General features: G+C 40.7%; 1 protein-coding gene across 1 annotated transcript in view; it reads left to right on the forward strand.

The window, feature by feature from the left end:
* The first annotated feature begins 337 nt into the window (after positions 1-337).
* The window catches only part of fsip1 (fibrous sheath interacting protein 1), a 409361-nt gene continuing 384708 nt past the window's right edge, over positions 338-24990 (forward strand). The window contains exons 1-6 of the mRNA XM_060828363.1: positions 338-496; positions 3246-3422; positions 6296-6518; positions 11160-11231; positions 13883-14052; positions 19323-19398. Of these exons, the coding sequence (XP_060684346.1) occupies positions 3249-3422; positions 6296-6518; positions 11160-11231; positions 13883-14052; positions 19323-19398 (715 nt within the window). The 5' untranslated portion in view covers positions 338-496; positions 3246-3248. The remainder of the gene's footprint in view (positions 497-3245; positions 3423-6295; positions 6519-11159; positions 11232-13882; positions 14053-19322; positions 19399-24990) is intronic.

Consider the following 24990-nt stretch of genomic DNA (forward strand, 5'->3'; position numbering starts at 1 on the left):
TGTGTGGAGCAGCCAATGAGGAAGAGGGGGTGTGAGGAGCAGCCAATGAGGAGGAGGGGATGTGCGGAGCAGCCAATGAGGAAGAGGGGGTGTGAGGAGCCGCCAATGAGGGGGGGTGAAGTTAAGTGCAGAATTGGGGAGCAGCTGAGGAAGGGTAAAGAGTGCATCCTCCAGCTCGTGGCGAAGTGATGACGTGCTTACGGGGGGCGTGGTTGGGGAGAGCTCTGCATCAATGACAGTAGAGACAAATAAAGTTGAGTTTGTTTTGAATAGCAACACATCCGGGATCTGAGCGTCCTTAGTAACCGGACTCGCCCGCTTGTCCGCCCGAGAGAAGGGTGAAGGGGGAGGAAGTGGGCGAGAGCTCCAGGATCCGGCCCTGAGCCTGGCGGGGGAGGTGTGTATTTGCTCTGGGCTGGAATTAAACCGAGTCGGTTCATTTTGCTGTTTACATAAACGTGAGCGGACCCATTGGTTTGATGTCCCGCCTCCTCAGGTATTGAATTGGTGCCTTTCACCGATATTAGTAAATGTCCGGAGTAAGCTCACCGGCGCCCGGGCGTGAAATTTCATGAACTTGATTTCTCCGTGTTTTATTTGTCTGTGGGATTTTCTTCACGCCTTGGCTGGGCCAGCGTTGCCCTTGAGCAAGTGGTGGTGAGTCCTAGTGGTGTAGGTGAACCCGCTGCCTTTATAGGGGAGGGGTGGGCTGGGGGGAATTTCAGGTTTTTGACCCAGCAACAGTGAAGAATCAGTGATTATTTCCAAACCATGACGACGAGTGGGAACTTGCAGATGGTGTTCCCATGGTGAAGTTGGTTGGGATTTGGAACTGCTGGCAAAAGAGCCTGGATGAATTGCTGCAGTGTATCTTGAAGGTGATACGTACAATTGTTACCATGTATTGGAGGTGGCGAGAGAGTGAATGTTTTAAGTGTTGGATGTAGTGTTCCCTCATTGATTGGCCTCCAAGATCCACTCTGGAACTGTAAGTTAATCCTGTGATTGGTGTTGGGATACCATGCTGTGTACAGACTGTCAGAGTGGCTGAGCACTAACACCAGTGCACACTGAATGCAGTGACAGAGGGAATACTGAATGGATGTGTTGTCAATTAAGAGAGGGTGGTTTTGTTCTAAATGGTGGTGAGCTTCATAGGTCACGTTCGACCTTCACCCATCCAGGCAAGTGGTGGAGAGCATTCCATCATAATCTTGACCTGCACCTTATGGAAGGTGGACCGATTTCTACTGCAAGAAAGCAGGCAGTTGCATTTGACTGACTGTCCCTCGGCTTTGTGATGTCTCTGTCATAACCACATAACTATATGTTTGTAGAGGTTGGAAGAGTCTGATGTACAGCTGGCATGAGATGTAGTACAAGGAGTCCTGAGTAGGATGTGATGTTGGGGGAGAGACAACACTGTGATTCATTAAGCACAGCGAGAGAGGTAGTATTGGACATGATCAGAGATTTGCTTCATACCAGGATTGAAGTCAATGCGAATTAGGAAAAAACAACACTTCAGTGCTTGGCAGTCATGCTATGCACAAAAGAAGACTGGCTTCCAACAACGACAACAATCATTTTAGTCATAGTGTATTGCTGCAGCAGTTTTTCAAGGCAGTATCCTTGGCTCAACCAACTGCTTCATTAATGACTTTCCTTTCATCACAAGAGCAGGAGTGGAGCTGTTCATTGATGATAGGCACCATTTGTAACTCCTCAGATACTGAACATATTTCCAAATGCAGCAAGACCTGGACAATATTCAGATTCAGCTGATAACTAGCTGTAATATTTGCTTCCCACAAGTATTAGGCAATGACTATCTCCAAAGAGAGCAAATCTAACCATTATCCGATGACACTCAATGGCATTACAATTGCTGAATTCCTCACTGGCAATGTACTGGGTATTAACATTGATCAGGAGCTGAACTGGATCAGTCAAATAGAAACTGGAGCAGTGAGGGGACTATGGGTTCCTCAGTGAGTTTGTCACCTGATTCCCCACAAGTAAGGAGTGTTATGGAATACATTCCACTTTCCTGGATGAGTGCAGCTCAAACAAAACTCAGTATGTTCAATACCATCCAGGCAAAGGAGTCTGCTTGATTACCAACCCATCACGACTGTAAGCGTACATTTTCTCGATGGTGCAGTGACAGCAGGATGTACTATATAAAGGATGCACTGTGGCAACTTTTCATTCAAACCTTTGACTTCTATTAATGTGGCAACAGAGTTATGGGAATACTACAAGCCACACAGCATTCTAACATGGAACTACGTTGCTGTTCCTTCAGTCATTCGATCAAGAACCTGGAACTTGCTTCCAGTGCTGTGGGCCTATCTACACCATATGGATTTCAGTGAAATAAAGCTGGGGCACACCAATTTATGGATTTATGAGTTTAAGGTCAAACGTTTCATTCCCAACAGCCTTTGGGAAGTGTTGCATCACCTAATGATTCAACCTGCCAGTTCTAGTTAATGGCTAATGTTGATTGGTCAAATCCTTTGGGACTTGTTTGAATTTTTTCAAAAGCCTTATGTCTGTAAAATTGCATGAAGAAGTGCACTAATATTGCAGTAAGTCTTTGATTAGGCTCATGGTATTCAGCTTTTGTGTCTGCGTGGTCCTGTGGCAGTACTACACTCCTTAGATCAGGAGGTTGTGGACCAACCAGCTACTAAGACTTGAGCACAAGGTGTTGCATGACGCTTAGTGCAGTCCTGATTGAGTGTTAAAACATTGGAGCTGCTGTCATTTGGATTAGGCGTAAAACCAAGGGTCCTTTTTTGCCTCCTTGTAAAGGGTCAAATGACACTATTTTGAACAAAAAAGGGTGTGTAGTTAGTGGTGTGCATGTAAAACTAATTATCTGGTCTTTATAGGACGGCACGGTGGCTCAGTGGTTAGCACTGTTGCCTCACAGCACCACGGTCCCAGGTTCAATTCCGGCCTCGTGTCTGTGTGGGTTTCCTCTGGGTGCTCCGAGATATCCAAAGATGTGCAGGTCAGGTGAATTGGCCATAGTATTAGGTGTATTAGTCAGAGGGAAATGGGTCTGGGTGGGTTACTCTTCGGAGGGTCGGTGTGGACTGGTTGGGCTAAAGGGCCTGCTTCTATATTGTAGGGAATCCTAATCTAATCACTGTGTGCACATGAATGTCTCTCGCATTACAATAGTGTCAGTGCTTGTTGAAAAGTAATTTAGTTAATTGGTTCCATTATTTTAGGTGATGATAATGGACATTGTCAGAGGTCAGCTTGATGAGATTTCACGCCCAGCATCTGATTCTCGAACTCGTCCTGGGAGCCGGGTGGCAAGTGCTGCATCACCAGACAGGCGCCGTTTGAGTGTGCGTTCCTCAGGAGCTATGGTGGTTTTAACTCCTGAACCAATTTTACCTCAGGTAAAGTGCTTGCTGTTTGAAAATCAATTACTCCCCCTCTACCCTTTTCTGCATTGTTTCTTCAGGCAATCACATAATCAGAATTTATAAACATTTGGCAACAAGTGTGACCATTGGCCTGATTTTCAAGAGCAGAACAGAGAATGCTGAGGCAATGAGATTGGAATGGTGGAGGAAAGAGCTTTCATTTCAAGTTGGAAGGACATCTGGAGTTGCAAGACTCAGATTCCAGAGAATCTCAAGCTCTGTGGTGGTGGTCAAACTTTTGGTTATTCTTTAAAGGAGTTATAAAGGTTAAGTTACTAATTTATTTTGTAAAATTGTCAATACAGCACTTAAAGTGCAGATAGATACTGGGTAATGATATATTTGTAAATAATTAATTATTTTGGCAGAATTTTGTTTTTGAGGTACTGCATTTTGGTAGAAAAAATAGAGGCATGGACTATTCCCTTTAGGGGAAAGACTTCACATTTCTACTTTCAAATTTCACAGAGGGACGTAAGAGTCCTAATTCAGAATTCCCTTAAGGGAAACATGTAGATTCATTTGGCAGTTAGGAATGCAATGTTAGCATTCATTTCAAGAGGGCTAGAATACAAGAGCAGGGATGTGTTGTTGAGAGTGAATTAGGCATAGGTCAGACTGTATTTGGAATATTAGGGCGCAAACCTGCTCACATGTCGAGGGAAGGATGTGCTGGCATTGGAAGGAGTGCAGAGGGGTTTATTATAGTGTTCCCAGGGATGAAGGGCGGTTGAGGACTCTAGGTCCATATCCGATGAAGTTTAGAAGGGTGAGGGGTACCTTATTGAGATACTGAGAGATCTCGATAGAGTAGATGTTTCCATTAGTAGGAGAGATGAGAACCTGAGGACATAGCCTTCAAGTAGCCCTTTAGAACTGAGATGAGGAGTAATTACTTCAGCCAGCGGGTGGTTAATCTGTCTAGCCCATTGTCACAAAGGGGTATGGATGCCAAGTCAGTGAGTATATTTTAAATGAGAGAGAGAAATTCTTGGTTAGGAATGGGATCAGTGGTTATGGGGAGAAGGCAAGAGAATGGAGCTGAGGAACATTTCAGCCATGTTTGATGGAGCAGGTTAGATGGACTGAATGGTCTACTTCTGCTCTTGTATCTTATGGTTTTGTGGAGGAGGATAACTGTAAACTGAGGATCTAATAGAACTGTGAGCAGGACTTGGCATTGGAAAGTAGAAATCAACCCACAAAATTGTGAAGTAATGCATTTGAGGAGGACTGACAAGACAAGGGATAACATCATGAATGAAAGGACCGTTAGAAAAGATTAAAGATCAGATGGCCCTTGGTGTGCAAATCCACAGATCCTTTAAGGTAGCAAGGGGACTAGAAAAAGTAGTTTAGAAGGCATATGGAGTACTTGCCTTTATTAGTCAAGGTTATGCCTTAACTGGTGTACTGTGTGCAATGTGATTGAGTTAGAGAAGGTGCAGTGCAGATTTACCAAGTTGTTGCCTGGGCTGGAAGGTCTGAGCTATGAGGACAGGTTAGAATTGTTTTCCTTGGAGCAGTGAAAATTGAGAGTGGTCTTGTTAGAGGTGTGTAAGGTCACGAGGGACATAGATTGGTCAGACAGGAAGACACTTTATCTAAAAGTAGAGGGACCAATAATCAGAGGCATAGATTTAAGGTTAGAGGTAGAAGGCTAAGAAGAGATATAAGAATTTTTTTTAACTCAGAGGGTGGTGGGAGTCTGGAACTCACTTCATGTAAGGATTGAATCAGAAGCTCTTGTAACATTGAAGCTGATTTAGATGTTCAGTTGAATTGCTGTAGCCTTCAGGGTTGTGGGTCAAAAGTTGAAAAATGGATTTACTGCAATTGGATCTTTTTCTGTGTGGATATGGTCGGTCAAATGGCCTCTTTTTTTTGTGCTGTAAATGTTTATGAGAATTTATTGCATGTGATGCCATGATGACAGAAATGAAGTTGTTTACAAAGAAGTGGCAAATTTTCCTTATTGCATAAGAATAATAGCTTGTACTTTAATAACCTCTCACATGCTGCACATACCTCCAATGAAGAAAGAATTACTTGGTGAATGGTAGCACTTTCACATCTGTGACAAAGATAGTAGGTTCATGCCCCTCTGCAGATGCTGAAGCTGTATTGCAGGGGGAACAATGTGGTCATATGTCCTGTCATTTGGATGAAATTGCAAACTAGTCCTCCCATTGGAAGAGAGGACAAGCTCGAAGGAAAGAAGATAACTGAAGGGCCATTGAGATTTGAGACATTGACAGTAAGGTTGGCGAGCTGACTGTGGAGGCCACAACATGACGGTCATGCATTTGGTTACACAAAACTTTGAATGTTCTGTGATACAAAAGTAAAATGCTGCAGATGTTTGGAATTTGAAATAAAAACAGAAAATGTTGGGAACATGCTGTAAAACTAGTTGCCAGCGTAGGGAGAGAATGGGTTCACACTTTAGGTTGATTACCCTGCATTTGGGGGTGAGGTAAAAACATTTTTATCTGAATTAATTTTTGTCAACAAAACATCATAATCTGATTCTACCTCTGCCCTGTCCTATTTTGTTCTTTTTATGTATTTTAGACTAGTTGGGACCCTTATGTTCGCAGAACAATTAAAATGATCACTGCTGTATTAGTCTAGGAATGTATGGCTTTGTAGTTTTTACCTTACGTTTAGAAATAGCTCAATTTGGAGAAATTGAAACACTCCATTCCTGAAGAAGGGCTCATGCCCGAAACGTCGATTCTCCTGCTCTTTGGATGCTGCCTGACCGGCTGCGCTTTTTCAGCAACACATTTTCAGAAATTGAAACACTGTCTGTTAGGGAAACTTTGTCTATGTTTTGATTGCAGGAAAGGTCTGACCCTTTGGATAATCATATTAACTCCACGGATTCCACAGCAAATTCTTCCTTTGAGAATTTGGACAGTCAGCATGAAACCTTTAATGAGCAAGATGGAGTGAACAGTTTGGATATTGACAGTGTAGATGCCAGAACACCCTGTGAATCTAAGTTATCACCAGAGGAACATTTGGACTCCATTGTACAAGAAATGCATGTGTCAGACAAATCAGGTAACATTACTGCATATAATAGTTCAAAATTTTAATATTTCAATGGTACTTTTTTATAATTGCCTACTTTGCTTCATTAATTTTGATGCATGTAAGTTTCAGGAAGAAATGTCAGCATTATCGTTAATTGTGGCCATTTGCCTCCCTTGTAGACTGGTTGTGGAGATTCCTTGATTGTGCACATAATATTTTACAGCATGAGGGAACCATCAATCATTTTCATTTTACTTTTGTATTTCTTCAACATAACTCTACAAGCTCATTGAATTGGAGGACGAGGTATTTTATAGGTATACTTGTGTTTTATAATGTGAGAATGTGCTGGATCAGATTTCTGATGGAAGTGGTAAGAGATCAGCATTATCTCTCCTGTTTTAGCTATTTGTTTCTTTTTAACTATCTAGTACCTTTCTATTCCTCTTTCTAGTTCCTTTTTGCTTTGTTATATGTTGAGTTGAATGGTTTTGTTTTAAACCTGGTGCAAAGATCTTTCTAATTATGTTTGTAATTTCTACCACTTTTTATTTCATGCACTTCCTTTCATCACTGCTTTTTTTTAAATTACACAATATCAGGTTATAGTCCAACAGATTTAGTTGGAAGCACTAGTTTTCGGAGCGACCTCCTTCATCAGGTGGTTGAAGGAGTAGCACTCCGAAAGCTCGTGCTTCCAATGAAACCTGTTGCACTATAACCTGGTGTTGTGTGATTTTTAACTTTGTACACTCCATATCATATTTTTCTTTTGTGTGTCTCCAATAACTTTTTGTAATCTTTATTCACACACATTTATTGATGAAATGGATCTTATTGTATTCGGCCTGGAACCAACCTCCAGCGTGTTGACCCCATATCGTCCTCATGATCAAACGACACATTTCTATCTCTGTACTCTTGACTGTCTTGTCACTCTGCTGCTGAAATTTTAATTTGTGCTTCGTCACCTTTAAGATGGATGCCATGGCCAGTACTCCAATCTCACTTTTCTCCAAACTTCAGGTCATCTAAGCATACATTCCAAACCTGTATCATGTTCTGTTCGTCCATTAATCTGACCTACTTTGATCATACATTTGGTCTTGCTTATGCAATGCCTCAGGTTTAAAATTTTTAATCTTGTATTTAGTTGGCATAAAACCCTTTCTCTTCACAATTGTTGTAACTTCTTCAAGCCTGCCCTTTTATCGATCTTTTGACTTCTCTGGTATAGTTTCATCCCTTGCTGCTTTCCTCAAAAATAGTGAATCTTGTATTGATATGACCAGACCTCAAATGAGGTTCTCTATTTCAATCCAATTCTAGATGAAATACCCCAAATAGGAGAAGCGATGAACTGACTCCCATTCTTTATTCACCCACCACCTTGGTTGATTGCAACGAGGTTAATTTCAAAGGGATTCATTTGCTTGTAGATATTTTTCTCCCAAATCTAAATAATCTTGTGTTTTATAAAGAGGGATTTTCTTGAGTTAACAATGGGTGAGTGTATTAATCAATAAATGCAATAATAGTTAATAACACAACATGCATGCTGATAGATTAGAAAGAAATGATTTATAAAAAGGAAAATGTCAAAATTTTAAAATAAAACTGATTTATGGATTAGTCTGAATTATTAGTCAGGAGTGGATAGTTTAACATTAGGGCTGTTGTGGTGGAGGATAATGTTAGTGTTGACATTGGTTGCTGATCAGTTGAATTTGAGATTCTTGGATTTGTAAGCTGATCAAAATTCTTTTAGACTTTTTTTTAATATAAATGGTTTGTAGCACTTTGAATAAGGGGGAGTCTTTATCTGCAACAAAGAGGTTACTAGGGAATAGTTCTTTGACTGTGACCATCAAAACATGCCCAAGCTCAAACACAGGCTGATACATACAGGAGTGTTCAATCCCAATAGCTCTTTCTGTTATTATTGAAACTGGCTTTTTAATCCTAATCCTCATTTTTCTTTTTGAATAATACACAAATGAAGGCTGCAGTTTGAGAAATAATCTGTAAGGAATGGCTTGCTTTTGAGCATGATTATCGGCCTTTCATTATTACAGTTCATTCCATTTGAAGTCTCTTTCGGCACTCCTAGGTGTCACGTTCCATTGATATCTCTCTCTATCTATCTCTCTCTCTCTCTATCTCTCTATCACACTATCTCCAGAAAACCGCTTAATTTGCATACAAAGGATATTTCCCTGCAGGGGAGAATTTAGGTCCAGAAGGCATAATCTAGAATAAAGTGTTGCCAGTTTAAGGCTGGGATGAAGAAGGGTTTCTTCGGAGTGTTGAGTCTTTTGAACTTCTTTCCACAGAGAGAGCTGGAGGCAGAATTCTTCTGAACATTTAAGGCTGAGATAGATTCTTGATTAGTAGGGGAGTTGAGGGTTATGAGGAAAATGGCTGTGAGGAAGGTCTAATCAGCCATGATCCCGTTGAATGGGGGGAGCTGAACAATCTACTTCTGTTACTATTTCTTGTCGTCTAGCTGTGGTCATGTCTTGCTGTATATGCCAACCTTTTTTAAAAAAAAGACACTTTGGAATTAAAAGTTTAAAAATTTCCACAGTACTTCAGAGTTCTGACCCATCATCATATCAGTTTCTATAATTATTTTTGCTTTGATTTTCAGCAGCAGAAAAGTGCTTTGCTCCTTTATTCATGGTCTCCTGCAGAACAGCACAGTTCCATCACCCCTACACTTGTGGTTGAGAGGTGACTTTCTGAATACCAACTTTGTCAAGCTATAGCATGTTCTTCTATCTTTGGTTTCAAGTTAAATGATACAGTTCAGATAATTTCTTTAGAATTCAGATCAAATATTGCCGCTCCTCATAAACAGTCTAACTAAGAATTAATGGACATTTCAAAAGAATCATGTCTTTTTTTCCACAGAAAAGTATTGTGTATTGTGAGGATCAGTTTTCTCATGCCTGAGTATAAATGCGATAATTCCCAAGCAAAATTCATACTAATCAAACAGAAAGACCTGACATCAAAAATCAGTGAAAAATACCAAAAGTGTTTAGTCAGCCAGAAATAATTTTATCTCACCAACATAGTGAACTGTGCAATTAAAAAAAAATTCTTGTCAGGTAAAAGTTGCCAACACTGGTGAATAGAAAGATTTCCTGTTTCAGGTACTCAGTACTGGCACTGAAAGCTGACAAATTAAATGCTGTTTACCCACCTGCTGAGTATAACACGCTTCTCTGTCTTTATTTCAGAGTTTCTATCCCCTGTGGTACAAGTGCAATTTCTTTCCCATTTCTTCTCAGCAGCTTTTTGAGCCTCTTAGTAGCATTGACAATGAAATGCTGGAATATGATAATTTTGTGTCACAAGCCTATATCCACTCTAAACTGAGTGCCAGATAAGTGTATGCGCTCCACTGGATGCAAGCAGTCAATGCTAAATTAATTTGATATGGATTTATGCAGTCACTGTATAATGTGAACACAACAATGTGTGCTGAAATTCCTGAGTTAAAGCATACAATGTTAAGCCAGTGTCCTGCATATAATGTAAGAATATTCTAACCTGATTGTAAAACAAAAGTTGTTATAGTTCCCATGGGAGGTTAGTTTCTGAAACAGTGTACCCCTTGTGAAAATGAAATACCTTCTTGGTTGTCATGACTTTACAGGGCTCAGTCTGACAATAACTTGGCTCTAAATAGTATTGTAAATTAGAAATTTGTGTACTTAGATCTAGTGTTCAATTTGTGTTATTAAAAATAACAGTTGTTAAATCTGTCAGAAATTTTACAATGGTATTGTGAGAAATATAATTGATTTTTGTAAATCTTTCAAAGTAAAAGAAACAATTAACTTGAATTTGTATTATTGTTGGTTAAACCAAATGCACACTACGACTATTGTCCCATCTCAGGCTGGGTTGAAACTATGATGCTTCTTCACACTTGGTTGGCTTGTAAAGAAATTGTGGGTTTCTGGATAACAATCTTTTAAATACAAGTGAGAGGGGAGAAATCATGCAGTTATACTGTGCTTTGATATATCTTCAGGAAATCTAAAAACCAAACCACTGGATGACCTACCTGATTTCTTTTTAATAACTCATAGAATTTATTATACCCAAAGTTTGCAAGGCGCTGTTGAGTTCACATCTGAAATATGGTGCATAGTATTGGTTGTCTCTGACTGACTGACAGACAGATTGTTATGGAGAAGATAGCAGTTAATGTTGACTGTCGGTTAGCTGCAGAGCTTTGTTTAAATTTTAAAGTAGGCAAGTTGACTGGTCAAAGCAATGCCAGAGTCCACTTGACAATTAGTCAGTATTCTTTTGCAGTATGAATGTTGTTTTCCATTTACCTTGGTACTTTTTGCAAATTATCCTAATGAGCAGAAAGTAAAGACAAAGTGTGTCTTTTCTCACAAATGCTGATTTTCTGAATGGTAAAAGGACTGTCTGTTTGATTTTGTTGTATACTTAGGTAAACCAGTATTCTTTCATTGGAATAAGGGGACTTTGCTCAAATATCAATGTAATTTAAATATGAGGAAGCCAAAAATCTATGAGAATTATCAGAAATTATGTGGTACAACAGAAGAAAATACAATTATGATCACCCACACTGATTTTTCCCTCTCTTTTCTTTTCATTCAAAAATTCTATCTACTTCAGCTGACTGTGAAGTGGACCCAGAGAATCATTTGTCTACTGCAGATCAAACCAAACCATCAAAGGAGGAGTCTGGTAAGACAAAGTATTTTTCCAATATTGAAAAGAAATGTAATTTAATCTATTTAGACAAACTTGGCTCATTTTATCTGTTATAAAGAAACCTAATCTAGGTTGATACTTAATCTTGGTTGCTAAAAATGTTCTGCAGGAAATTATTTCAAGCAGTCTAAACTCATTTTGTAGTGTATTGACAAATTTATCACTAAATTGACCATTGTGATTGACTTCTGATTGATTTTAAAAAATGGAAAAATTGGAATTAGTGTGCCTGCATGTTTCCAAATAATGGTACCAGTTATTTAGTCACTGCAGCATCTTAGGAAAATGGGCAGTCACACTGAGATTCTGTTCATGTAGTAATAATACTTGGCTTTTTGCTTGACAAATGCAATGTGAGATTTCTGTTTATTATTTAATAATTCACATAGACAAGGGCTTTTTATGGCTGATTTTATGTTGTCTTTTGAGGTAGTGTGACTGATTACAATGAGGAATGAATTGCCAAAACACAAATACTATTCCCTAAAAAACAAAAACAGAAATTGCAGATGCTATTAGTTTTAAAGAAGGGTCACTGGGCTTGAAATACTAACTCCTGTTTTCTCTTCACAGATTCTGCCAACTTGCTGAATTTCTCCAGCAATTTCTGGTTTTGCTTGTTTCTGATGTGTATCTCCAGTTCTTGTTTCAACAAGAATACTTCTCCCTAATCTCTCACTTGGTCTTCAGACTCTTTATATCAACAGAACTAGTAGCCCCCTACTGAATTTGGAGACTGATGAAGTGTGTCACCACCATAGTCAGAGTTAGATAAATCAGAGAATTTGTCATCTTTAGTTAATTTATTAGCATGTTGGCAGCTCTTTGTAATATAAATGTGCAATAAGTGAAATCACACTTTTCACTAATTTTGCATGTGGTTTTGAAATCCATAGAATGGTTCTGGATATCTGTATAAGTCAGATTTTCAAAACGTATAATTAACAAGCTGAACAAATATTGACCATTGTTTTCTTCAGTGAAATATTTTTTGCGTAAATTCAGGAAGCAATATCCAATTTTCCTGAAATCTATTATTGCCATGTTTAAGTGTGAGAGTCATTAATAGTTAATTTCCGTTTCTAAGAAATCCATAAAACACAATGTGTTAAATTATTTGTGCAAAAGAAATTTTAAATAATTTTCTTTGTGGTAAATGTGAATGGAAGTTTAAAAAAAGGCATTATCTTTGTTTCTGATCCCATGTGGTTGTTCTGCATTAAAATAGTAGAAATCACATTTATGTTGTGTTTGGACCAAATTTTCAAGTATTCCAAGTATGGTGGCCTTGATATTGTTCTTATATTCCAGCTGTGACAAGTGGGACTTTATTGTGGACAGGTATTCGGAGGATTAAATCCTAAAAGTGCAACTTCCAACACACGTATATATATTTTATACTGGCTGGTAGTGTGGTGACTGAATAATAGTCAGAAAACAACATATTCCTGTCATTTCCCCACCCAAGTTGTACATCACTATGACAGTGTGGGTTCCTTAGGATTTGGGAAACCCGGCAGTGAAGTGGAGGTAGAAGCTACTATTTTGTGAATGTATTTTTAGGTTTCTATTCTGTCACAGACTTTTCCTTGATCCTCCAGAATATCCCAGAAGTAATGCTATGAACTTGAGATTAAGTTATTACACAAAAGTAAAACTGCAACTTTTTTTCTGCTTTTCTCATAGGTGAAGAATGGGCATATGCCGTTTAGAAAGGGATTTGAGAGGAAGATGGGAGATCATGCTTAATTGTTTATTGTATGCCTACTAACTTTTCTATCTTTTATGCCTGGATCCTCATGCACATTTATAATATAGAAGTGGAGAAAGCAAAATGACAGACCTTCAGTGGAAAGGGGTGACATTTGTAATATGTTCCACTAACTAGGCATTACTATTTCAATGATAGGAAACAGAACAGAACAAAACAGAACAAAATAAAATAGAACTTCAACTGAGGTACACTGTATCGCCTGGTGCTTTAGTGATCATTAATGGTATGTAATAAACAGACTTTAAGATAGGATTAAGTTTTGTTTTTATTTAAGTAAGGGCTAGATTTTACCAACTCTTTTTGGCGACAGGTTGGAAAGTGGGCTGGGGAGCCTGATTTCTTCCCTCCATCACAACGTATTACCTAAGGCAGGTATATCAGTGGCACAGCTACCCATGGGTAGCCACTTGAGACAATTAAGTACATAATTAAGGACTGCATCTTGCTTCCACCAGCATTTTACCAGAGTCAGGAGAGGCACTGCTGCTTCAAAGGAAGACTTATGTAGGGGCTCATGGGGAGGACCATTCCTTACCAGCTACTCTCTGGCCCATTTAGGAGCCTTTCTGTGGCAAAGGGCACTCTCATGGTGAAGACATTGATAATGGAACATTTACCTCCAGCCACTCCCTCCGCAGACTCCTTCCCTGACCCCTCAACAACCACCATCAACTCTGATTGCTGAGGACTGCTTGGCTAGCCTTCTTTTGCTGAATAAACCTACCTTGTCTCCAGGGATGCCTTCCTTATCCGCCCCTTCCCTGTCCTGCAAGATTTTGATGGAAAAACTTCCTCAATTGTAGTGATATTCAACCTTTGTGTTGCTAATATAATGAATGTCTTTTCCTAGACCACAATAACCAAGAAGATTTGGATTATAAAGCTGAAGATGCCCAACTTGAAGAGGCAATAATGAAAATGGAAAAGCTGGATAAAATTTTGGTTATGAAGCAGGAGAAAGAAAGGCAAGTGAAGAAACAAGGAGAAGAGCTAAGGAAAAAGCTTTGGGAGGAGTTTCAGGTAAATCAGCATCAAGAAACCCATGTAAATTTCTGGTCCTTTTCTATCATTTTTATTCATGTCATATATTGAGCAATGAGTACAATTTATGTTTTTAATGTAATTTTTTAAAAAAATCTTTGCTTTCTATCACTGAGTTGAAAACTTCAAGAGTTTGCTGTGACAGCTAACAAGTAAATATTACTGTCTGGTCTGTCATGGTAATTCTCACATATTGCATACACTTATTTAGCTCATTTTTGCATGTTTGCTAACATTGCATTAAAGCATCCAACTTCACATTTACGCTTTCAAAATTGATTTTTAATTATAGGGTCCACTAAAGTCAAAAACGGAATGAACACTGGTCATTGAAATTAAAATAATTAAAAGTCATACTATTTCATACTGAAATTCCATATTTAATATCTTTGAGTCCTCTGGTAGTTGCTAATGATGTTGCATTGATGATGAAGACCTTGACTCTCCGATTAAGCATCTAGCTGATTAACATTATTGAGTTGTTGGTCCTTTGCAGTGGCCTGGGAGCCTGTTAATCTTCTGGTCCAGAGATAGGGACACTGTCACTATATCTGCCCCAGCTGTATGCACTTATACTTTATTTAAACAATTAACAGTGATGGTGTTTCCATTGTTCTTTCATTGGGTGTTAGATAGTTCTTGAAACTGTTGTAGATGTTTCAGGAGAACACTCAAACCCAGGGCCATAATTATTTTAAAATGAGAATAGGTCATTCAATATTCTAGCTGTATCCCCTCCTTGACTAATCCCCACCAACACTGCAAACACCCCTTCCCTGATTGATCACTACCCAACTCTACACTCATCCCCTCCCTGACTGAACCCAACCCTACACTGCAAAATCCACCTCCCTGACTGATCCCGACTCAACACTGCAATCACCCACTCCCTAACTGATCCAAACCCAACACTGCAATCTCACCCTCCTTGACTGATCCCTATGCTACACTATAGCTAGAATATTAAATATGTGTTATTTTCATGATGGGAACTGGGATTATGTAATTAAACCTAATGTTTCATCACCTAGATATTAAATATCATTGCTTTATCTTTATAGATTGTAGACTGTAGACTGTGAAAAACTGACTCAGTTTTATCATTACTGCCTTATATTCTCCGTGAACCAATCACACCTTTTAATCTCTCTTCTCCCTTGTTTGCTCTGACCTTTCAGTTGTTTCATTGCCTGTTCTTTAAGTTGGATTAACTCCGAGGTCATAAGAATTGGAATGGAAGTTTAAACAAAATTATTGTGATTTTCCTCAATCAGTGAAATTGTTTGGTTGATAACTTTGAGACTGCTGATGGGAGGTGATGAGGACAGAGCAGTATTAGAAAAGAAAAATAAAAGAATATTACAACATAGATTTGAAAAAGTGCTCCATCTAACTCTGTGCAGTCAGTTTTAATTATACAAAGAAATAGGAAAGACCGGATAGAAAAATGTATTAAATGACAAAAATTATGAGAGAAACTTGAGGGATAATGTGCCCCAAGTAATTTGAAGTGATTGGGAAAACAGGAGGTGTTTTCAAAGTTAATTTATAAAATGGACAAACTTGAAATGAAAAAATGGAAAAACTTATACGGAAATAAGTGATAGCTTGGAAGTCAAGCAATAGAATGTGTCCTATTCTCGGTAATCGGTAGCAACACACTAAATGACTGTAAGATGATTCAAGAATATTAAATAGGGATGCATTTTCAGCCTTACTATCCAGAAATGGTTTGTCAGATGTATCTAATCTAATATAATCCTCTGCCTTTTGCAAACTCTGTCTGGTTTCATTTCCTTATTGAATGAAAACAATGCAGTTTCTTCCTCGGTGATTAATTTGTTCTAACAACACCTACTGACCAAAATTTACTGATAAAAATATAACTTAGGATATGTAATTATGGAGGCAAGTGATGATAAAACAATCAAGGGAGATAAAGTGAAAAAAAAGACAATTGCAGCTATATGAAGGTACTGAAAAGCTTTGAAGACGATAGAAGACTAACATGTTAGACTTGTCTCACTCAAATTTGTATCACTAACGTTAAGTAGCAGATTTAAAAAATTTGATCAAGGACTGTGGGCGTCACTAACACAGCTAGAATTTTTTGTCCATCGCTATTGTCCAGATGTTAAGAGTCAACCACATTGCTGTGGATCTGGACTTACCTGTAGGCTAGACCCAGGTAAAGATGGCTGCTTTCCTTCCTGAAGGGCATTAATTGGTTTTTGTGTCTTTATAACATTAATAGTTGTCATATGATCACCATAAGTCTAGCCTTTTTATTTTAAAATTTTTATTCATATTTTAACACTTGCCATAATGGGTTACAAACCTATGTCTCAAGAACATTAATTTGAGGTTCTGGATTATTTTTTATGATGATAACACTGTCTGCCCAATTACGTATGCAACTGAAACAAGGATGGATCAGGCCTTCACTGATTACTCTTGTGATTCCTGTATGAGACTTACTACACAGTAATGTACTCAGACTTGAATACTCCATTCAATGTATACGACCAGTAAATTGTAGTGAAATAAAGATATACAAACAGGTGATGATAGAATAACGATTTGACATAATTCTTCTGAATGTTTTCCAGCTGTTTAAACACAAGTGATCAGCATGACATTTTCCAGAGCATCGTAGAAATGCCCGACTAATCTTCGAGTAAACTATCACCCTCAGAATTTCTAGAACTACGTTTGACTTAGCCTCTTTACACAATGTATAGCATACATTTTATACTCTGCTAAGGATATGGGGTAGTCAGGTAGTGTGGACTCTTATTCTCAAATGACAGCTATATTAAACTGCAGTGTTATGCAAGATCTGTTCACTGAATATACACTACAAAAATCTCTAGTACCCTTACTAAGCATTAAGTCCTGATCATTTGGTAGGAAAAAAGTGAGAAAGAGGCTCAGAAGAAAGCAAGCAGCAGGAATATGAACATTGGAATCTCTGTTGCAGAAAATGTAAGTGCAGGGAAACTATTTCCTATGAAAATTTTATTGCTTTTGCTAAGTACAATAATGTATAGGTGTAAGACAGGATATGCAGTTTTATTTATCTGCCCTTTAATTCCTCTCCGTTTGTTCAACCTTCAGATACAAAAGAATATTACTATTTTGTATTGAAGGTTGTAGGTAAGGAAGTTGGCTTTTTAAAAAGTTTTTGCGATAGTATTATAAATGTAATTAATTGAACTTCATTTTATAAGAAAACTGATTTAGAACTGCACTTTTAGATCATTTGTCTCACTGTTATTATTGATATTAGTTTAGTTATTCATCGCACAGTCCAGTTAGGTTTTAGGACTTTCTATCCTTCTGTTGAATTGCAATCCTTTTAAAAATACCCAAGTACTGACATATGATTGACTACTCACTAAGGCATGTGTATCTGCAGGGTGCAGGGGATAGCAGTGACTGTCCTTGCACTGAACACTTGGACTGTTGTCTTTGCAGGATGTCAGGCGAGGCGTGGGGAGTTATCACAATTCTCTGCAGCAGTGAACTCTGCAAATAAAATATCAAGACAATTACTAGATATAGGGTGCAGCAGGCTGATATAGCCATAATAGTCAGTAGAGTTCCTTCTTCCACTTCATGATCACCAAACTAGACCGGCTTTGGATATGTCCTGTACCATTACCACATCCAAAACTTTCATCTATCACTTTCTCAGTATTTTCTGCAAACATTAGGGGAGAAAAAGTAAGGTTTCCAGTGATTTTTGAGGTGAATACCTTGTCACTGGATTTCCCCCAGTACCAGGAGGTGTCAGGTTGCCTAACCATACTTCGAATTCTCTCAAAGCTCAGGAAATCTAAGTAAGGCACTAAGAAAGATGCAGATTTCTGTGATATGCATATATGTAGCTGCAAATGTGTTGCTGGTCAAAGCACAGCAGGTTAGGCAGCATCTCAGGAATAGAGAATTCGACGTTTCGAGCATAAGCCCTTCATCAGGAATAAGAGAGAGAGAGCCAAGCAGGCTGAGATAAAAGGTAGGGAGGAGGGACTAGGGGGAGGGGCGATGGAGGTGGGATGGGTGGAAGGAGGTCAAGGTGAGGGTGATAGGCCGGAGTGGGGTGGGGGCGGAGAGGTCAGGAAGAGGATTGCAGGTTAGGAGGGCGGTGCTGAGTTGAGGGAACCGACTGAGACAAGGTGGGGGGAGGGGAAATGAGGAAGCTGGAGAAATCTGAATTCATACCTTGTGGTTGGAGGGTTCCCAGGCGGAAGATGAGGCGCTCCTCCTCCAGCCGTCGTGTAGTTGTGTTCTGCCGGTGGAGGAGTCCAAGGACCTGCATGTCCTCGGTGGAGTGGGAGGGGGAGTTAAAGTGTTGAGCCACGGGGTGATTGGGTTGGTTGGTTCGGGCGGCCCAGAGGTGTTCTCTGAAGCGTTCCGCAAGTAAGCGGCCTGTCTCACCAATATAGAGGAGGCCACATCGGGTGCAGCGGATGCAATAGATGATGTGTGTGGAGCCTGTGCAACAATGGAAACTGCTGAGAGGGAACATTTTACAAGTCAACTGCTATGATTACAGTCAGAACTTGAAGATGAGGAGCTAATACAGTCTAAACTGTAGATAAGTCTGGAGTAATGGAGGAGCATGGTAGCAGGGTATGATGATGTGGTACTTGGGAGCCACTTGAGAGCAAGTGTTAAAGTTTGTGTGGATTGTTGGGGTAGGGTGGGGGCGGGAAGTGCCTGCAATGGGCAAAGGAAATTCCCACTGTTCTGCTGAAAGGTTATAGGAGCTTAACTCTGTCTGTGTATTAATGCTGCCAGATGTGCTGAACTTTTCCACCGTTTTCTCTTTTTACCCTTCAGAGCACACCTTTTTGATCAACCCTTTGGTCCCCTTTCTAAATATCTCCTCCTTTTGCTCAGTTTTGTCATCTTGTATGGCTGCATTTGTGAATTGCGTTGTGAGTTTTACCCACATTGAATGCCTTATGAATGCAATTTTCTTTTATCAAATGCATGATTCTTGCCATACAGTCCTAGCAATAACGTTAGAATTCAAGTTTGACAAGTGTTTTAGATGGAATTAAATACTTGTAACTGTAGAAGAATAATAATAGAACTTGGTTCAAATGAGCAATAAAACTGATAAATGACAAAACTTCATTTACACTTTGATACACATCACACTGTGATTCTATGAAATAGTTTATTAAAATCAGAAAGCTCCAGCTGTGGCGAAAATTAAATAATGATTTTCTTTGTTTCAGAGGGAGGAATTGGTGGAGTGCCCTGAGGTGGCAGAAAATACAAAGAAGTTTCTAGCTTTGACACCAACTGACAATGGTGAGTGGAAGGATAATCTAATGGTGTTAATTATGCAAAGTGAGATGAAGAAACCATTGGAATTATTATTACCATACCGCTTTTTGCCTTTGGGCACTGTTCGACATTATGAAGGAATGACATACATTAGTGAGTTTTGAGAAGATTTGTAAATCAGGTTGAGGTTCTGGATGTAGGTTTGCTCGTTGAGCTGGAAGGTTCAATTTCAGAGGTTTCATCATCATTCTAGGTAACATCATCAGTGAGCCTCCAGATGAAGCAGTGGTGGCGTGGCCCGCATTCTGTTTGTGTTTAGGTTTCCTTGGGTTGGTGATGTCATTTCCTGTGGCAATGTCAATTCCTGTTCTTTTTCTCAGGGGGTGATAGATGGGATCTAACTCCATGTGTTTGTTAATAGAGTTCCGGTTGGAATGCCATGCTTCTTGGGATTCTTGTGCGTGTCTCTGTTTGGCGTGTCCTAGGATGGATGTGTTGTCCCAGTCAAAGTGATGTCCTTCCTCGTCTGTATGTAAGGATACTAGTGAGAGTGGGTCATGTCTTTTTATGGCTAGTTGATGTTCATGTATCCTGGTGGCTAGTTTTCTGCCTGTCCAATGTAGTGTTTGTTGCAGTTCTTGCATGGTATTTTGTAAATGACATTAGTTTTGCTTGTTGTCTGCATAGGGCTTTCAAGTTCATTAGCTGCTGTTTTAGTGTGTTGGTGAGTTTGTCGGCTACCATGGTGCCAAGAGGTGCGAGTAGTCAGGCAGTCATTTCCGAGATGCCTTTGATGTAGGGGAGAGTGGCAAGGGTTTCTGATGTGTTTTGTCTGCTTGATTGGGTTTGTTGCTGAGAAATCGGTGTCTGCGATCATTGGGTACCTGTTCTTTTTGGATACACTATATAGGTGATTTTTCCTTTGCTCTGCGTAATTCCTCTGTACTGCAGTGTGTGGTGGCTCATTGAAATAATGTTTTAATGCAGATTTGTTTATTGGTGTTGGGATGATTGCTTCTGTAGTTCAGTATGTGTTGTTTTCCTGTTGACGCTAGTTTGAAGTTCCCCATTGGCTGTTTGTCCTACTGCAATATTTAGGAATGGCCGTTTGTTGTCGTTTTCCTCCACTTTAGTGATGGCTCTTGAGGCTCGTCATACAATTATAGGGGGAGATTTTAATTGCATTATGAACCCGGTGATAGACAGGATACCAAGAGTACCCCCCAGATCCAGGCAATTGGCGGATTTGAATAAAGAGATAGGATTAGTAGATGTGTGGAGGTGTCTCCACCCACAAGGCAGAGATTTTTCTTTTTATTCTAACCCACATAAGTGTCACACTAGAATTGATATGTTTTTTGCCCCTTTGACCTTTTTGAATTCCATGTTATCCTGCAGAATAGGTAATGTAATAATTTCTGATCACGCTGCAGTATAAATGGAAATCAAGTCTAGGAATAATGAGACGGCCCCCCGACATTGGCGTATGGATTCTTTCTTAATGAAGGATAGTAAATTCGGATAGCTTTAGTGTTGGTAGGAGCCGCACTCCCTGCGGCGCCCACCTCTCCCTGAACAACTCCAGGGTGTTGGTGGACACCACGTGCTCCTTCTCCAAGGACACCCAGGCTCTAACGTAACCGCGGAAGAGGGGCAGGCAGTCGGCTCTAACAACCCCCTCCACGGCTCGCTGCCTGGACCTGTTTATGGCCAGTTTAAGGGGAGGCTTTATGTGAATTACCCTCGTTTTGCCGCATTGTCTTCCAGGCTTTAATTGTGTTTAATACTATAGGGTTTTTACAATGGTCCATAACAACTTTCATCTTATTTTTAGATAAGAGGTTAATAGGAGGGCACTTTACTTGAGAAGCCTCCATGTCTAGCCAGATTGATTGCAGGTCAGACGAGATCTAATCAGCTATGTGGCTTAACAGGGAACTCAACTGATACTTCCTAAAATCTGGAAATCCAGCCCTCCCCTTACCTATGGAAGTTGTAGCTTCTTTAACTTAATGAGGGGCCGCCTATGATTCCAGATGAAAGAACCAAGCCAACCATACAATTTGCGCAGTGCCGGCCTCAGCAGCATCAGCGGGAGCATTCTCCCAGGGTATAAGAGACGGGGCAAGACATTCATTTTAAGTAGAGCTATTCTACCTAGCTAGGAAATTGGAAGATCCCCCAAACGTTGAAGGTCCTGCCTTATCCTTTCTAGTAGATGCACAAAATTGGCCTTGTATAGCTAGCCAAATACTGGGGTGATAAAAATACCTCAATATAAAAAACCCTCCAGAGACCACCGAAAGGGAAAGTGAGATCCATGCAATAAGTGGGACATATTAGTGAGACTACCCATAGGCATGGCCTCTGATTTTGAGACATTAATTTTGTAACCTGAGAATGCACTGAATAAATTAATAACTTGGATCAGGTGGGGCATGGACATCAAAAGATTACTAAGAAAAAGGAGATCATCATCTGCATAAAGGGTCATTTTATGTTTACCTATGCCAACCCTCGGGGCCGTTATATTAGAGTCAGCCCGTATAGCTTCCGCCAGTGGCTCAATTATTAGTGTGAATAGTAACGGTCAGAGAGGACATCCCTGATGGCAGCTCCTACCAACACTAAAGCTATCCGAGCCTAAGCCATTGTGATCACGACTGCTTTGGGGTCATTACACAATGTTGAGACCCATTTAGCAAATACCTTTCCAATGCCAAACCTTTCCAATGTATAGAACAGGTATGACCATTCAACCTTGTCAAATGCCTTCTCCGCATCCAACGAGACTACTATTCCTGGTATTCTTTCCTGATGACAGACTTGAATCACATTCAAAACCCTTCTAATATTATTAGGTGATCTATGGCCCTTGATAAACCTGATCTGGTCCTCTTTTATGTTATATATGGTAATACCCTCTCCAGCCTCAAAGGTTTTAGAAAGAATTTAAAAATCTATATTTAGCAAGGATATTGGTCTGTATGATGCACAATCTTCTGGGTCCTTTCCTTTTTTGAGAATGAGGGAGATATTCGCCTCTTTCAATGAAGGCAGAAGGCAGCCCTGACGATATGAGTAGTTGTACATGTCCATAAGTGGACCAGCTAATACTCCTGTAAACTCTATTTTGATTTAGTCCCTGCCCTCCCCTTCATTGTTTTGATCACATAGCATTGCCCTTTGATGTGAAGGGCACTGCTTGTCACAGGCCACTCGGGTGTTTTCCTATCTTCCTGGTGGTGGAAATTGAATAAAGATTTGTGCACTTTGTGTCTCTCACTGCGTCTCACACCTGCACACACACACTATGGGTGCTGGGGAAAATAAGGACTACCGCAGTTAGGCGGTAGTGCGTGGGTAAAAGAAAAAAACAAATCAACAGGAAATTCCTGCACACACACAAAAATTTAAAAAAAGAAGAAAAACAGAAAACCTTCCCTTAAACTGGCCATAAACAGGTCCAGGCAGTGGGCCGTGGAGGGGGTCGTTAGGGCCGACTGCCTGCCCCTCTTCCGCGGTTACGTTAGAGCCCGGGTGTCCTTGGAGAAGGAGCACAAGGTGTCCACCAACATCCTGGAGTTGTTCAGGGATAGGTGGGTACCGCAGGGAGTGGAGTGCATTATTTCCCCCTCCAACTCTATTTTGATTTAGTCCCTGCCCTGCCCTTCACTGTTTGATCACACAGCATTGCCCTTTGATGTGACTGGCCACCGGAGTGTTTTCCTGTCTTCCTGGTGGTGGAAATTGAATAAAGACTCGTGACCTTGTGTCTCTCACTGAGTCTCACACTTGCACACACACAACATGGGTGCTGGGGAAAAACTAAGCACTACCGCAGTTAGACGGGAGTGTGGGGGTTAAATAGAAAAGAAAGAAAAAAAACAGGAGTGTAGGGCACTGCTTGTCACTGGGTAAAAAAACCTCCCCTTATACTCCTATAACCAGGACTCATAGACGCCACATTTAAATCCTGGTGGTCCAGGGGTATCTCCTGTTTAGGGGATCTATTTGATGAGGGGGGGTCTTGATGTCTTTTGAACAGCTGCACCAGAAATTTGGACTACCTAATGGAGACCTCTTTTGATACTTCCAAATTCGAGATTATATACAGAAGAAGACTATGTTATTAGATACTGGATTAGTAGTGCTGGAAGAGCACAGCAGTTCCGGCAGCATCCGAGGAGCAGTAAAATCGACATTTCGGGCAAAAGCCCTTCATCAGGAATACAGGCAGAGAGCCTGAAGGGTGGAGAGATAAACGAGAGGAGGGTGGGGGTGGGGAGAAAGTAGCATAGAGTACAATAGGTGAATGGGGGAGGGGATGAAGGTGATAGGTCAGTGGCGGGAGGGGGGGAGGGTGGAGTGGATAAGTGGAAAAGAAGATAGGCAGGCAGGACAAGTCATGGGGACAGTGCTGAGCTGGAAGTTTGGAACTGGGGTGAGGTGGGAAAAGGGGAAATGAGGAAACTGTTGAATTCCAGTTGATGCCCTGGGATTGAAGTGTTCCGAGGTAGAAGATGAGGCATTCTTCCTCCAGGCGTCTGGTGGTAATGGAGCGGTGGTGAAGGAGGCCTAGGACCTCCATGTCCTTGGCAGAGTGGGAGGGAGAATTGAAATATTGGGCCACAGGGTGGTGTGGTTGATTGGTGCGGGTGTCCTGGAGATGTTCCCTAAAGCGCTCTGCTAGGAGGCGTCCAGTCTCCCCAATGTAGAGGAGACCACATTGGGAGCAATGGATACAATAAATGATATTGCTGCACGTGCAGGTAAAACTTTGGATGTGGAAGGCTCCTTTAGGGCCTTGGATGGAGCTCAGTGAGGAGGTGTGAGCGCAGGTTTTGCAATTCCTTTGCCCTTCCCACGTGGTTAAAGATGCCCTCCAATGCATCTTGTCCACATCCCACACCTCCGCACTCCAACCCCAGCCCTCCAACCGTAACAAGGACAGAACGCCCCCGGTGCTCACCTTTCACCCTACCAACATTCACATAAACCAAATCATCCGCTGACACTTCTGCCACCTCCAAACAGACCCCACCACCAGGGATATATTTACCTCCCACCCGTTTTCGCCTACCGCAAAAACTGTTCCCTTCGTGACTATCTGGTTAGGTCCCCGCCCCCCCCCCCCAACAACCCACCCTCCCATCCTAGCACCTTCCCTTGCCACCGCAGGAATTGCAAAATCTGCGCCCAACCTCCTCCTTCACCTCCATCCAAGGCCCTAAAGGAGCCTTCCACATCCATCAAAGTTTTACCTGCACATCCACCAATATCATTTATTGTATCTGTTGCTCCCAATGCGGTCTCCTCTACATTGGGGAGACTGGACGCCTTCTAGCAGAGCACTTTAGGGAACATCTCCGGGATACCCGCACCAATCAACCACACCACCTTGTGACCTAACATTTCAACTCTCCCTCCCACTCTGCTGAGGATATGGAGGTCCTGCGCCTCCTTCACCACCAGATGCCTGGAAGAGGAACGCCTGAACTGCTGTGCTCTTCCAACACCACGAATCCAGAATCTGGGTTCCAGCATTTGCAGTCGTTGTTTTTACCTGCTGTTATTAGATATCCTTTATAAATCAGATAGAATGGGTTTACCCAC

This window comes from Hemiscyllium ocellatum, chromosome 8 (genome assembly GCF_020745735.1).
Source record: "Hemiscyllium ocellatum isolate sHemOce1 chromosome 8, sHemOce1.pat.X.cur, whole genome shotgun sequence".
Classification (NCBI taxonomy): domain Eukaryota; kingdom Metazoa; phylum Chordata; class Chondrichthyes; order Orectolobiformes; family Hemiscylliidae; genus Hemiscyllium; species Hemiscyllium ocellatum.